Consider the following 13,546-nt stretch of genomic DNA (forward strand, 5'->3'; position numbering starts at 1 on the left):
GGCACCGTAGGGCCAGGGCCCACAGTCCCCTGCCCTCCCCCACCCAGCAGCACCTAAGCCCCAGCTGCTGCAGCTGGAGCAAAGTGCAGAGCCTGGCTTCTGCCTCCCCTCTCCTTGCTCCATCCCCTCCCCCATGGGCAGCACTGCTGAAGCAGAGTCTGTGGAGGGAGGAGAATGCAGGCTGCCCACTACAGGGTCCCTGCCCTCCCCATGGGGGCTCTATAGCCCAGTGGGCACAGCCAGGCAGCAGCACCTAAGCCCCAGCTGCTGCAGCTGGAGCAAAGTGCAGAGCCTGGCTTCTGCCTCCCCTCTCCTTGCTCCATCCCCTCCCCCATGGGCAGCACTGCTGAAGCAGAGTCTGTGGAGGGAGGAGAATGCAGGCTGCCCACTACAGGGTCCCTGCCCTCCCCATGGGGGCTCTATAGCCCAGTGGGCACAGCCAGGGATGGGAGGGAGGGGGGGCCACGCCATGCCATGCCACCATGGCTGCCAAACTGAGGCAGCCCCCGTTCACCCACTGAGGCAGCCCCTGTTCACCCGGCAGCAGCATGGGCCCAACTCTGTGCTGCTGCTGCTCCTGTCATGCCTCACTTTGGCTCCTACTGGCTCCTCCTTCCCACAATTGGTCCTACCCACTGGGCCATAGAGGTGGCTCCTGCTGGGAGCTGGTCTGGCCTGGTTGCAGCCCCAAACCCAATTGTAGGTGCAGAAATCTCTGAGGGCATGTTTATCATGACACCATCTGCTGATGTTGTGATCCCATTTGGAGTTGTGACCCACAGTTTGGGAACCACTGGGCTAAAGAGAGCCCAGGAGCCAAGGAAGGGCTAAGATGGACAGGACTAGAGAGCCCAGGGCAGGGTTGAGAGAGTGATGTGGAACAGGGCCAAGGGCCCATTAGATTGATTGAGACTATGACCAAGGGCCCATGGAACTGACTGATGATAATTAATTGATTTCTAACATCTGAATGGCTTGGGTGTGGCTAAAAGGGGAGACAAGGGGGTCATGATCTTGCCTTTAAGGCACTGAGCAGGTAGCCCATGGCTCATGAGATCTTGCTCAGCTCCTGGGGCAGCCTCCTAGGGTCACAGCTGGAGCCACAAGGGTATAGCTGGAACCCATTCACCCTGGGAGCAATTCCCACAGTCCCTCCTGCCCTGCCCCAGGTCAGAGCTGGGAGCCCCACACCTCCAGGCAGCAGGCTCCAGCCACTCCCTCTGCCCCCCGTGTGGCTGCTGCCACCCCTCGCTCCGCACCCAGCTGGAAAACCTGTGCCTCAGGTAACCAGCACTTTTAGCTTACTGGCATTCCCCACTCATACCGGATAACAGGGACTTTACTGTACTTGTTAACGTCAAGGCATGACAGGAAAACAGAAGATAAGGATGCTTAGAAGACAAGGTGAAACAGGGGCTGAGTAGCCACCACGAGGCATCATGGCCACCCCTGGGGCCGACCTTTGTTTCAAAGATTTATGTTTTTATTTTTTTATGCACAATCTTACAAACACCTATAAATAATTAATGCTAAAATACTCACTTTTTCTTCTTATTTCGAATGGCATCATGTATAGTCTTCACTTGTACTGCCACAACTGATAGAACTTCTACTGAAATTCGATTAAACTCATCAAAGCATCCCCAGGCACCTGTCTGTACTAAACCCTTATATATATTTCCTATGGACTAAAAGAGAGAACCAAACATTTAATATTTTTAGTTTTCTTAAAGTAAACTTTTTCATGTATTATTTGATAAATAAAAGAGCACCATTTAATAGAATGCCATACCTTATAATCCATCTGCTCAGAGCAGTTGAAGACATAGACCATCATACCAAGGGCATGACCCAGATCTTTGGTAGTCTCTGTTTTACCTGTACCAGCTGGACCTGCAGGAGCCCCACTCATTGTTAGGTGCAGAGACTGGGTTAAAGTAATGTAACACCTTCAAGCAATGAAAACTATAGTTATTTACTACCTAATGCAGAGAACATCACTATAAATGATTGAGACTTTTAAAACCTAAAAATGTTCAGAAATTTAAAAGTTTGCACTATGTCCTTAATTTTACAATTTGTTCATAACTACAATATGATCATGTAAAAGTTCACTGCAACATTAGCTAGCAAGTATTTATTGTGCATTCAAAAGTCAGTTCCAGTTTTTGGGTCCCTCCAGAAAATCTGACATTTAAAAAATTCTCTCATTTTGCAAGGGAACGAAATAGAAGCCTCTTTTCCATAAAGAGAGTGTTCTGGATCAGAACAGCTAATAGGTTAGTGCAGGGACATCAAACTCACTCTATACCCTAGGTCAGATTCCAGCCTGTGAGGAGCCCCATAATCCAGATTCATACAGGGTGAGCAGCATCAGTGGTCATTAATTAAGCCATTTCTTGACCCCTGCCACTGCCATGTCATGGATTTAGGCAGCAGGTCCCACTCCCGAATTCCTGGCCTCTCTACCAGGCCTGCAGGTTATACAACATGGTTCTGCAAGCCAGATCCAATCCACAGGCCATAACTGAGACATTCCTGGGTCAGTGGTTAGAAGACCCTTTTTGCACGAGGGAGCAACAAATTTAAGCCCCAACTCTGCTTTATCAGATCAGAGACTTTAACCTGGCTCTCCCACCTTCTAGCCAGTACCCTAAACACTAGCTTACTGGCTAGTCTAGGCCTTTCTCTCTTCAACCCAATCTTCCTGGGACCTGAGAAATCTTTCCTAAGGAAATTTTCTTTGAAACTTTTCATGGGACTGTGCCAGCTCTTGTTTCAACAAACTGGCATTTTTCAACAGCCAAAAAGATTTCCTTGAAAATTCTTGATCAGCTCTAGATACATGCAATAATTTATATATTTGTCAGGATACATGAGGAGTATATGCCACATTAACTAAACTAAAATAGCCTATACTCATTATGTAACTAAAAAGAATAATAAATGGGCCATAACTTTTTATTTATAAACACACTAAGACATAATGCTATTGCATGTGTCATATTAACAAATCTTTTAAAAAAGGCCTTAACAAATATCTGAAAGAGCTAGAAAGAGAGATTTTTCCTAAAGCAAGCTCCTGCATTCTATAAAATGGATTAAATAGAGATTATTAGTAAATCTTTACCTGTCAGTCAGAGGTGTAATAACCAAGCGGGGAGTATTTCCCAAATACTCATAAAAGTACTGGAACTGAGCATCACAAATGTCAGCAAAGCAGTGTTTGTTGGCCTCATCCCATCTATGACATAGTTGTGACAGCCAAGTAAAAGCTTGGGAATTGGTGACCTAAAATAATTGCACAGCTATTATGTTATATAGAAGCTGCTGAGATGAAAGAAGCCAGACATGCCAAACTGCTTCAATAGTCATTGGTAAGTTTCACACCTCATTCCTAGTCATTTATGAGCAATGACTACTAAAGCGAAATAATAAGGATTAGATTTGCTTCGGGGCATTTGTGCATTTAAAAGAGAAACAAATATAATGTAAGATGTATAACAAATGTAATGTAAGAACATTTTAATAGGGCACATTACTACTTATTTTGCCAAGACTTCTGTTTTAAAACCACACAGATTTGACCAGACACCACTTACACATGCACCTACTAGCATAGTTTCATTTTACTTCTCAGATGCTCTCTTTCATGTTGCCTGCAGCCCTAATGCTATCACATGACTGGGGCCACAAAATAAAGACCATTACTTTACCAGCATGCCTATATATCATATTTATATGTTAGAACATTTTTTTTGGCACAAAATTAAACAAATGAACCCAACTGAATCCCTCATCCTAGAAGGAAACCTAGTAGAGCACTGATTCCCAAAGAGTGTGCTACAGCAAAGTGTGAGATCCCATTAGAGGTAAAATGCTCTCCTCCTACATCTGGCACTATATATCTGTTCCAGCTACTCCAGTGGTGCCTGTGGCTGCTCCTCTGGGGACTGCTGCCAATTCTACTGCCTTCCCCTGCCCTTTCCCAGCTTCAGGCAGCCCCTGTGCCATCCTGACACTCCCGGCAGCGTGCTCTGCTATGACCAGGCAGATGGACAGATGGACAGAGCTGTGTTTTGTAGCCCTGCTCATCTCCTCTACTTCTGCCACACTCCCAAAGCCAGGAGGAGGAGGGGCCATGAGGGTGGTTGCTGGCATGTGAGGTGCTACAGGAACAATCTTTGCAGTGGGGGCTGCCCTTGTCCCCTGAAGAACAGAGCAGAAGTTGGGAGGGGCAGACTGTGAAAAGAGCAGGGCAAAGCAAGATGAGGTCCTGACCCTACTGCCCTTAAGTTCTACCAGATAGATCAGTGATTCTCAACTTGTTTAATCTCAAGGCCCACTCTATCTTTTCTGGATTTAGATCCATTTCAGTGATTCTTCAACTAGGGTGCCACAAAATTCAGAAGTGTGTCATTAGTTTTAATCCAGAAAAACTGTGCCCCAGATATCAAAAGTATGGGAAACATTGTCGTAGATAAACAGAGGTGAGACAAAAATCAGAGTCTCAGGGAGTCAAGGAAAAAAATAACCCTCTTCATACAACCTCCAGTAAAAGGTAATATACATTCGAGTTAGTGTGCCTGAAACTTCAGCTGAACAATATTTCATGTATATTAATATGCTTATTCTAAAACCTTCATGCAAGTCATGCCTTCAAGGTTTGGAGACATTCATGCAGTCTAAGCAGAAATTAGAACAAAAGCAGCTAGCAGCTGCATAATTCAAAATGAAGAGGCCACATAGGAAAGCTCACTAGGAAAGTGAGTTCTTCACTAGTAAGTGAGAAAGACCTTCATGGATCCCATGATCATTTGAATAGCTGAAGGTAATATATATGCACATTTTTGTGATTTGAGAGTATGGACACAACATTTATTATGAAGTAAACTGACTTTGCAGTAAACGTGGAGTGGACCCAGGACATGCAACCTTAGTATGGAATAAGTTCTCTTTCCTAGAGCAGCAATAGCCCATGAAAGCTTGTGATAACTTTATTCTCAGGTGAATTTTGTGTTCACTCTCTTAGTCAACTTCATCCCAAGATAGCTCTTTCTTCAATACAAAGTGGCTCCCTTCTACCTAGCAACAAGGCACTCTTAACAGCATCTGCTAGAAGCAGCTAGCTTTGAAGAGTTCTTCTTGTATCTGCTCCTTACTATGGAGTCAAATCTGGGATAAATTACTTTGTAGAATTACATTATGAGTCCACACATGATGTTTAGAAAGAAATCTTGCTGACCACAGTGTTGAACCTGGCTGAAAGTTAGAGTAATTCCTAAAAATAGGAAAAGCAAGAACTCTAAGCCTAATTCCTCATTTAGATTTTAGATTTCTGAAGACAAGCACTCAGAAGGGGAGTCTAGTCATTGGACTCCAGTCAATGGCCCAGTCATTCAAATACACAGCTGGAAAACAGGTAGTTCTTGTATCCATACATGTGCCATCACCCCTTCCATGTGCACTCATACAGTCCTGGGCACAACTATGGCTTAAAAGTATTATTGCTTTATAAAACCCCTGAGACTTTGTACGCAAGATGGATTACAGTTTAACATTTACCTTCTGAGCTATAAGTTTTGCAACAACATCTCTAGCATGTACATCTATAGTGCAAATAGTCATGATTTTCTGTCTTTCACCTGAAGTAAGTTCTCCCAGCAGCAGGGCAATAAGAGCATTTAACTGAGTGATCTAGGAAATAGGAAAATAATTCTGTTACAACATTTGATACCCCACAAACCACTGGAGACTGGATTTATTACATGGACCAAATTAATTGACAAACTGTCTTGAATATGTAAATATATAAGCACAAATATTAAAACTAGGACACTGGGATCAGTTCAAGGAAAATCAATACTAGAAATATGGTGATAATTAGGACTAACTAGCTTGTCTAAAAAACCTACTGCCATAACAATGCAAAGCAGGAATAGGAAGGAACAAGTTGATCCCACTGGGTGCGGTAAGGGCAATGGGATAAAATTAAACTGGAACATTATGGTCAATACCATCTCATGATTAAGATGTTCTTAGTATATCCTTTCCTTTTGAGAGTCTAATAAGTGCTTGAAACATTTTCACTGCTGAAAGCACTTGAAATGATATTGTAGAAAAGTACCATGGTTTTAGTAAAGGAAATAAGGCAATGAATGAAGGATTTATAAAATCTAACATGGGTGATAGATAAATTCCAGAAATTCATAAATATCCTTAAAGAACATGTTCTCTTTACAATGTTTCAGATAAATTAAAAAGATCTCAGCCTAAGGCTGCACATGTGTAACGCAGGTGGTACGCAGAAACGTACCCCGTCTTCAAATAAAGGGATATCAGCGGGTGCAGGTATGCTGTGGGAGGCATGGCAGCCTGACTGTATGCAGTTCCTCTCCTCTTCCTATTGAGCAGAGAGCCAGGACACTCAGCAAATCTTAACTATATACAGCGTTAATATTATAAAAGAGTTTACAACGCATAATCACCAACTTATACACACACATATATGTGTATATCTATATATTTATATTTATATAACTGTAAAAATATAGATATTTATATATTTACAGTTATTTATATAGTTACAGTTATGAATTTACCCAAACATTCGATAATTAACCCTGAACCCATAAAAAGGCCTGGTTCCCAGTGGTATCCAGGTTAAATTGTAGCCCCTGCCCCTCGTTCAGTGCCCTCCAGGCCTGAGGGGGAGAGGGAACAAGGATAAAACAGGAGTTAGTAGACAGACCAATAACAATATGCCTGATGAGTCAATAATTAAATATTCACAACAGGGGCACATCAAATACAATACATATACGTACAATACTCTATACAATTAATAGCAATACAGGGCAGTGTATTCTCCCGGCTGGTCAGCCCACACTCTGTTCTGTGCACTGGCCCTGTTTCTGCCTTATGCAGGGTTGGAGACCCATGAAGTCCCTTCAGCTCCATGGCCTTGTGCACCGGTGGCCCTGCTCCTGCCTCGTGCATGATTGGGGACCTGTGCTGCATTGTGCAGCTGCCGCAGTCCCGTCTGTTCTCGGACCCTCTGTGCACCAGCCTGTACACCGTCACCCCTGCCTTGTACAGGGGGTTGGAGATCTGCAGTGCTACGTGCAGCGGCTGAGGTCCTGTCTGTTCCTGGACCCTCTGTGCACCATCACCCCTGCCTTGTGCAGAGGATTGGAGACCCACATGGCCTCAAGCAGTGACTGTGGTCCCGTGCACTGACTTGTGCACCATCGCCATGGCTCCCTCCACAGCAGGTCAGGATTGCAGCTGCTTGTTGCTCCCCATCCAGTGAAGGCATCTTCAGGGCACTTCTGGTGCAACTGTTCTGCCCTGCTGGTCAGTTCAACCAGCTCTTCACAGCCTTTTTTTGTCGTCCCTCATCAAAGCCATCTGTGTGCTTCGCATGCGGGCTTTTATTCCCTCTGGAGTCTCCGCCCCAGATTGGGAATGGACCAATGAGGAAACCTGAGGGTTTAGTTCCCTTTCAGAGGGGCTGCCTTCCCTCTGCCTTCCCCCGATTGGTGGGGAAGGAAAAACTGTCTCCACCAACAGAGTCCAAGCCCTTCAGGCTCAAATTAACAGTCCGGACTGCCAGTGACCCCACTAGCCAGCCCGCCACACACATTTTTATTTAGCTTGATATAGCATTTACAGAAGGAGATAACTTAATGGATAAGCAGTCTATGACACAGGTTGTTTGTATGCATTTAGACCTTCCTATGAAAAAGGTACAGAATGAAAGGAACTTCAAAAACTGTACATTTTTACATTATTATTACACAATTTAAATATCTTTTTATGGAGGGCAGAGTTAAGGATGAGGCAGTTATTTCACTGAATAAAATTGCTTTGTTTGTGAAATGCAGTCATAACACCTAATTTTCTTGCTTTCTAACAGGATATGTGACAGTCAAGCAAGAGAAGAACATCGTGGCTAATTTCATTTTGAATTAGCCTATCACACCACAACTTCACAGGACACTGAAGGACAAAAAATTTAAGTTGAATTATGCAGCACCCTGATAGACTTCAAATTTTCTTTCAAAAGTTACCACATACGTTTCCTCTGCACTCTCTACCCAGTGCAAAGGGAGCAAAAGTTTGCCATTCCAGGTATGGAGTGGTTGTGGCACAAAGTATTAGCATATGCTACCTAAGGAGAAATCACTGCCCACTGACAGCTCACAGAAGCCCACTCCAGGGCCAGCACAAAGAATTGACTCCTGTATAGTGTCCTTGTTGTGACGAAACAGAAGAAGATCTGACCCAATGTGATACACACATTATGTACCTTTGAGATAAAGAAACAACATGAGATCATAGCAAGTCATCAGTTTTTAAGCAGCTCCACCCCTTTCAAAAAGGGTCAGGGGGAAACTGCTTAAACATTAATGGCAGAATATTGGCCAATAAACCACATATGTGACTTGACATTGTGACATGACTTCTGTGATTAGTTGGGCTTAATTTTTTCCTCTTCTCTACTTGCAGAGATCAACAAAGAATTATTTGTTCTGGCAGATCATACAATGTAGTCAAATTTGATCTAGTTTTAAAATTAAACTACTCCATTTAAATGTTTGCAAGATGAAAACTAAGAATGCTAATATTAGAATACTATTTTAATGGGAATTATGGGGAAACAGATGGCAAAGCTGCAAATCAAACAGCAGAAAAACACCCATTTTAAGTGAAACAAAAAGTAAAGAAAGGTTTGTTTGGCTCTGTTGATTTAGAATCAAATCACATAAATCACAAATCTTAACCAATCCAAGTGTCAGTTTCACTTACATGCATTATTCTCCACCCACTTCTTAGATGCACAATCCAATCGTTTCCAATATCATGGGTGTCCTGTCACATTTTTGTCTACCAGTTTTCAGTACGTTCTACAATTTAAACTGGCTAATGATTTTGGGGCATCCTAATTTTGCACAATTTGAGATGCTTTAAAATAGGAAGGACAGGAACACTGGCAAGTTGCATGATCTTGGACCCATCACATACTTCCATTACACCATGTTACTGACTTGCAGTACATGGGCAATAACCATTTTCTGAAAGATCAAGATATTTTAAGATGTCTCAAGTTTCAAATCAAGCAACTATGGTGACCTAAAACACTAGCTGATTTTGAAAATACAGGTCTATAAAATGTTTCTTGAATAAACACCCTGACAGTTAATTATTAGAAATATAAACCTCCAAGAGTCAGTATTAAGTTTCCAGACTAGATCTAGTTAGTACAAAACATGTCTGAGAAATGCTAAATCTTAAAAGAAGAAAACACAGTATTCCTATTTTACCTTACTTTTGTTTTTATCATTCCTTCAAAATGAACTCACAGATAACTTTAAAACCAGTTTTTATTAATGAAAAAAGACACTGAAAGGCACAGGTTATAACAGGGAGAGGGAAATGGAAGAGAGGAGCAGATAGCCCTTTTTCAGAAAACGACAGCGTTAGTTGATAAATAATGTTTGACTACAAAAACATCTAACATGTCATCCAAGCCTTTCTGTGCAAGTAGGTTCCATTTTCATATTTTACTGTTTTTCATTCAAATACAACAGAAGTCAGAAATGGTACCTGCTTCTTATTATAATCCTTTAGGGCTGTTTCAAACCCCTCTTCTAGCCTCTTGAATGCTATTCCAACATCTGTGGTCCACCAGATTTGTGAGCTGGTAAGTACAACTTGAGCAGGGTAGTCAAAAATCCACTGCTCCCTCATCTTTTCTTCATAGGCTACTACAGCTTCCATGATGTAGTGACGCACTGTTTGGCGCATGGCTTCTTCAAGGTGTTGTAACCAATTCTCCACCTTATGGAAAACAATAACATGATGTAGGAGTGTTCAAAAAGGAGCTGCGTCTGATTTCAAAGTGTATTTCTTGGCATATATTTTCTCATTAATAAAAACAAAACTCTTACATGCTTTTGCAAATTCCAGTTGAAATCTATTTTCTTTCTTCATTTTGCCCCTTTTTAGCATGATGTACTAATGCACATCCTTTCATGGAAACAGAGACAGTAAAACTTTTTATATTTCCCTCATTTAGTTTTGCTTATTTCAGGGCCGTCCAGTTTATAGTGGCTGTGGCCATGCCAGCACTAACATCAGCACAACAGCCATGGCTTCCCTTCTCCCCCCTGCACTCTTGCTGCACCATACAAGTGGGCATGGGCTCCCCCAGCCCTGTGGTCTGTGCCACTATGCTCTGCCTTGCCCCACTCCACCCTGGGGTAGGAAGTGGAAGCTGGAAGACGGAGGGAGAACTCGGCAACCATGGCTGCTGCTGAAGCCAGAGCAATAGGGGGTACCAGCAGCTTGGTGGGAAGCAGGGCTACAAAATAACCCCTCAGGCTGCATGTTGTCCATGCAGTTCAACAGCCCTGGCAGATATGATTTTAAGGCTCACCAAATCTAGCTGACTAAGAGCTGTGGATAGAAACATCCTCTAATTTATCTACAAAACAGGTGCATAGCAGATACTGGCAGTGCAGATTTCTCTGTGTCACTCCTTCAACATGCCTACACTGTCTCTTGTTGGAATCATTTTTAAAAGTTAGGTCTTTTTCCTTATTTAGTCTCTGGCCTCTCTACCATGGACATGAACCATTAGAACTAGTTATGATAACCAGTTTTCTGTGAAGTGAACACTTCTCTGTTGGGCACTACACTAGACCATCATACTTTTGTTACAAAAGCCATAGAACACCCATCAAACAGAAAAGACTTTGAGACATTACCAAAATAAGTCTTATATCCTTAATGGAAGTAGCAATGGATTTCAAGGAAAATCTGGCCTATAGAAAGTATCTGCTACCAAATTTGCCAAGTGAGGAGTGTGTCTACATCATGATCTAGGTTTGGGAGTCAGATGTGAACTGGCCAAATTCACGGACAAAACCAAATTATGGGGGAGGGCCGTCACACCGCAGGAAAGGCTGGGAATACAGGCCAACATGGACATACCCTCAAGGTAGGCTGACCAAAACCAGATGGCCTTTAATACAGAAAAGTGCAAGGTGCTGCACCTCGGTAGGAAGAACCCACAAAATATTTACAGGCTCAGCAGTGCTACACTTGCTAGCACCATGACTGAAAGGGACTTGGGGGTCTTGATTGACCACAAGATGAATATGAGCCACCAATGTGATGCGGTGATTAGCAAAGCTAACCAAATTCTGGCGTGCATCCACTGATAAAAACCAAAACCAGGGAAGTCATCCTCCTACTTTACTCAGCCCTGGTGAGACTGCAACCAGTATTGGGCCCCCTACTTCAGGAAGGATGTGGAGAAGCTTGAGAGAGTCCAGAGGAGAGCGACTCATATGATCCAAGACCTGGAGGGAAGGCCGTACGAGGAGAGGCTGAGGGACTTGGGACTCTTCTGTCTGTAGAAGAGAAGGCTCAGGGGGGATTTGGTGGCAGCCTACAACTTCATAAGAGGGGTACATCAGGACCTGGGAGAACATCTGTTCACCAGAGCTCCCCAAGGGATAACAAGGTCTAATGAAGGTCTATTTAGACTGAATATTACAAGAAAGTTCTTTACAGTCCATGTGTCCAGGGTCTGGAACAAACTCCCCCCAGAGATAGTGCAAGCACCTTCTCTGGATTCCTTCAAAAAACAGTTGGACTTATTTTTTGCTGGGGTCACTTGATCCAGCTCCTAATATCTATGAAATATATGCTCAAGGCTGGAGTTAGACAGTGTACCAACCACTCTGTGGCACAGCAGATTCTCTGACTAATTCTCTCTGAGAATTCTCAAAACAGCTCTCAAAGGCAGTACACTCAAAAGACCTAGATGTCATGGGTGACCTCAGTTACCCAGATATCTGCTGGGAGGAGCAGTTGGCCAGGTCTGCCCAGTCACGTAGGTTCTTAACCTGCATACAGGACCTGCATCTAACACAGGTGGTATGCAGTCCCACTAGAGGAGATGCCTTACTTGACTTAGTGCTGGCCACTGGGAAGGACTTGGTAGGGGATCTACAGGTACAAGGTAACCTAGGGGATAGTGACCAGCAGTTGACAGGATTAACTATCCGGTGTAAGGTGGGAAAGACAACTAGTAGGGCAGTAGCGCTAGACTTCTGGAAGGCCAGCTTCAACAAGCTCAGGAGATTGGTTAGGGTGGGACTGAGGGGTAATCACAACTGTGAGATGGGAGCCCAAGAAGGGTGGGAGTTCTTCAAGGGACTGATTATACAGGCACAGAGGGACACCATCCCAGTACACCAAAGGGAGGCAAAAGAGCCAAAAAAACCTTCTTGGCTGATCAGGGAAATCCAGGAGAGTCTTCAGAGGAAAAAAGATGCCTACAGGCTGTGGAAGCAGGGGGCAGCGACCAAGGAGGAGTATACCTGCTTCGCTTGTACTTGCAGGGAAGCAGTGAGGAAGGCCAAAGCAGATACAGAACTCAGAATGGCAACAAAGATTAAGGATAACAAAAAGTCCTTCTTTAAGTACATAGGGAGCAGGAAGAAGGCACAGGGTAATATAAGGCTGCTACAGAATGGACTAGGGCAACTCATAACTGATAGGATGGAAAAAGCAGAGCTCTTAAATAATTTCTTTGCTTCTGTTTTTCTGAACACAGATACAAATACACCTCTGTAACAGGGGGGCTCTCTCAGGGCCAGTCTACCAATGGCCCACCCACCTGTTTCTGGGCCAACTGCCTGTCTCCCCTCCTGCCACACCTTGATGATATATAATGATGATCTTAATTAGGCAGGAGGCTGCCCATTTCTTGCCCCCGATGCCAGGGGGCACCATCTGTGGCTCTGTTCATCCCCTACACTGCAGCCCAAGTCTCACAGATGGCATCACAGATCTTAATGTCACCCTCCCCATACTGGGCCCCAGAATCCTTCAGTCCAGATCCCAACTGGATCCCTCCAATCAGGCGGCCTACTCCAGCCTCATTCTGGGCTGGCTAGCTCCATGAACTCTTCCCCCTCTTGGGTGTGGCCCCCCTGGGACCTTTGACCACACAGATCCTGGCCTCACCTCCAAGGCCAGTCAGAAAACCCAAGCCCTTAGCTCTGGGCATCCCTTGCGGTGGGCCCCTGGCCCTTTTGACCTTTCTGGTCCTGGCCCAAGCATTGACCAGTTGAGGGTGTTTTAAGTCATATTCCTGAGCCTCTAGCCCACTCTCTAATCTGCATCCACCTTCTTAGCCCCACTATGGGGTAACCCACCCGGTTGTGGGAGATGGGGTTATTAAGGTGCCTGACCCACCTTTCACTGGGGTGGTAACTGGCCTGGCATTTCCAGGAGGCTCCCTTGCCACTGGGAGCCCCACCAGGCCACCCACTCCTGGCAGGGTGGTTTTAGGTCATACCCAAGACCAGGAGCCTCCAAACTATCCCCTTAAGCTCCTGCCCTTACCTCCAGGATGTTGCATTCAGCCTTGCAGCCAGGTGATGTTTCTGCCTGACCTGCCAGCAGTGAACTGCTCTGTTTATAAAGGCAGTCAGAGATCTAAAATGGCTGGCACAATCAAAAACCC

At 44.2% G+C, this 13,546-nt stretch overlaps 1 protein-coding gene across 1 annotated transcript in view; it reads right to left on the bottom strand.

Moving 5' to 3' along the window:
• DNAH11 (dynein axonemal heavy chain 11) overlaps positions 1–13,546 on the bottom strand; it is a 279,731-nt gene that overhangs the window by 184,130 nt on the left and 82,055 nt on the right. Inside the window, exons 30-34 of the mRNA XM_006028586.3 lie at positions 9,610–9,843; positions 5,566–5,697; positions 3,131–3,291; positions 1,793–1,949; positions 1,543–1,688 (exon numbers count right to left, since the gene is read on the bottom strand). Coding sequence (XP_006028648.1) covers positions 1,543–1,688; positions 1,793–1,949; positions 3,131–3,291; positions 5,566–5,697; positions 9,610–9,843 — 830 coding nt within the window. The remainder of the gene's footprint in view (positions 1–1,542; positions 1,689–1,792; positions 1,950–3,130; positions 3,292–5,565; positions 5,698–9,609; positions 9,844–13,546) is intronic.

Source organism: Alligator sinensis, unplaced genomic scaffold (genome assembly GCF_000455745.1).
Source record: "Alligator sinensis unplaced genomic scaffold, ASM45574v1 scaffold1112_1, whole genome shotgun sequence".
NCBI classification, from domain to species: Eukaryota; Metazoa; Chordata; order Crocodylia; family Alligatoridae; genus Alligator; species Alligator sinensis.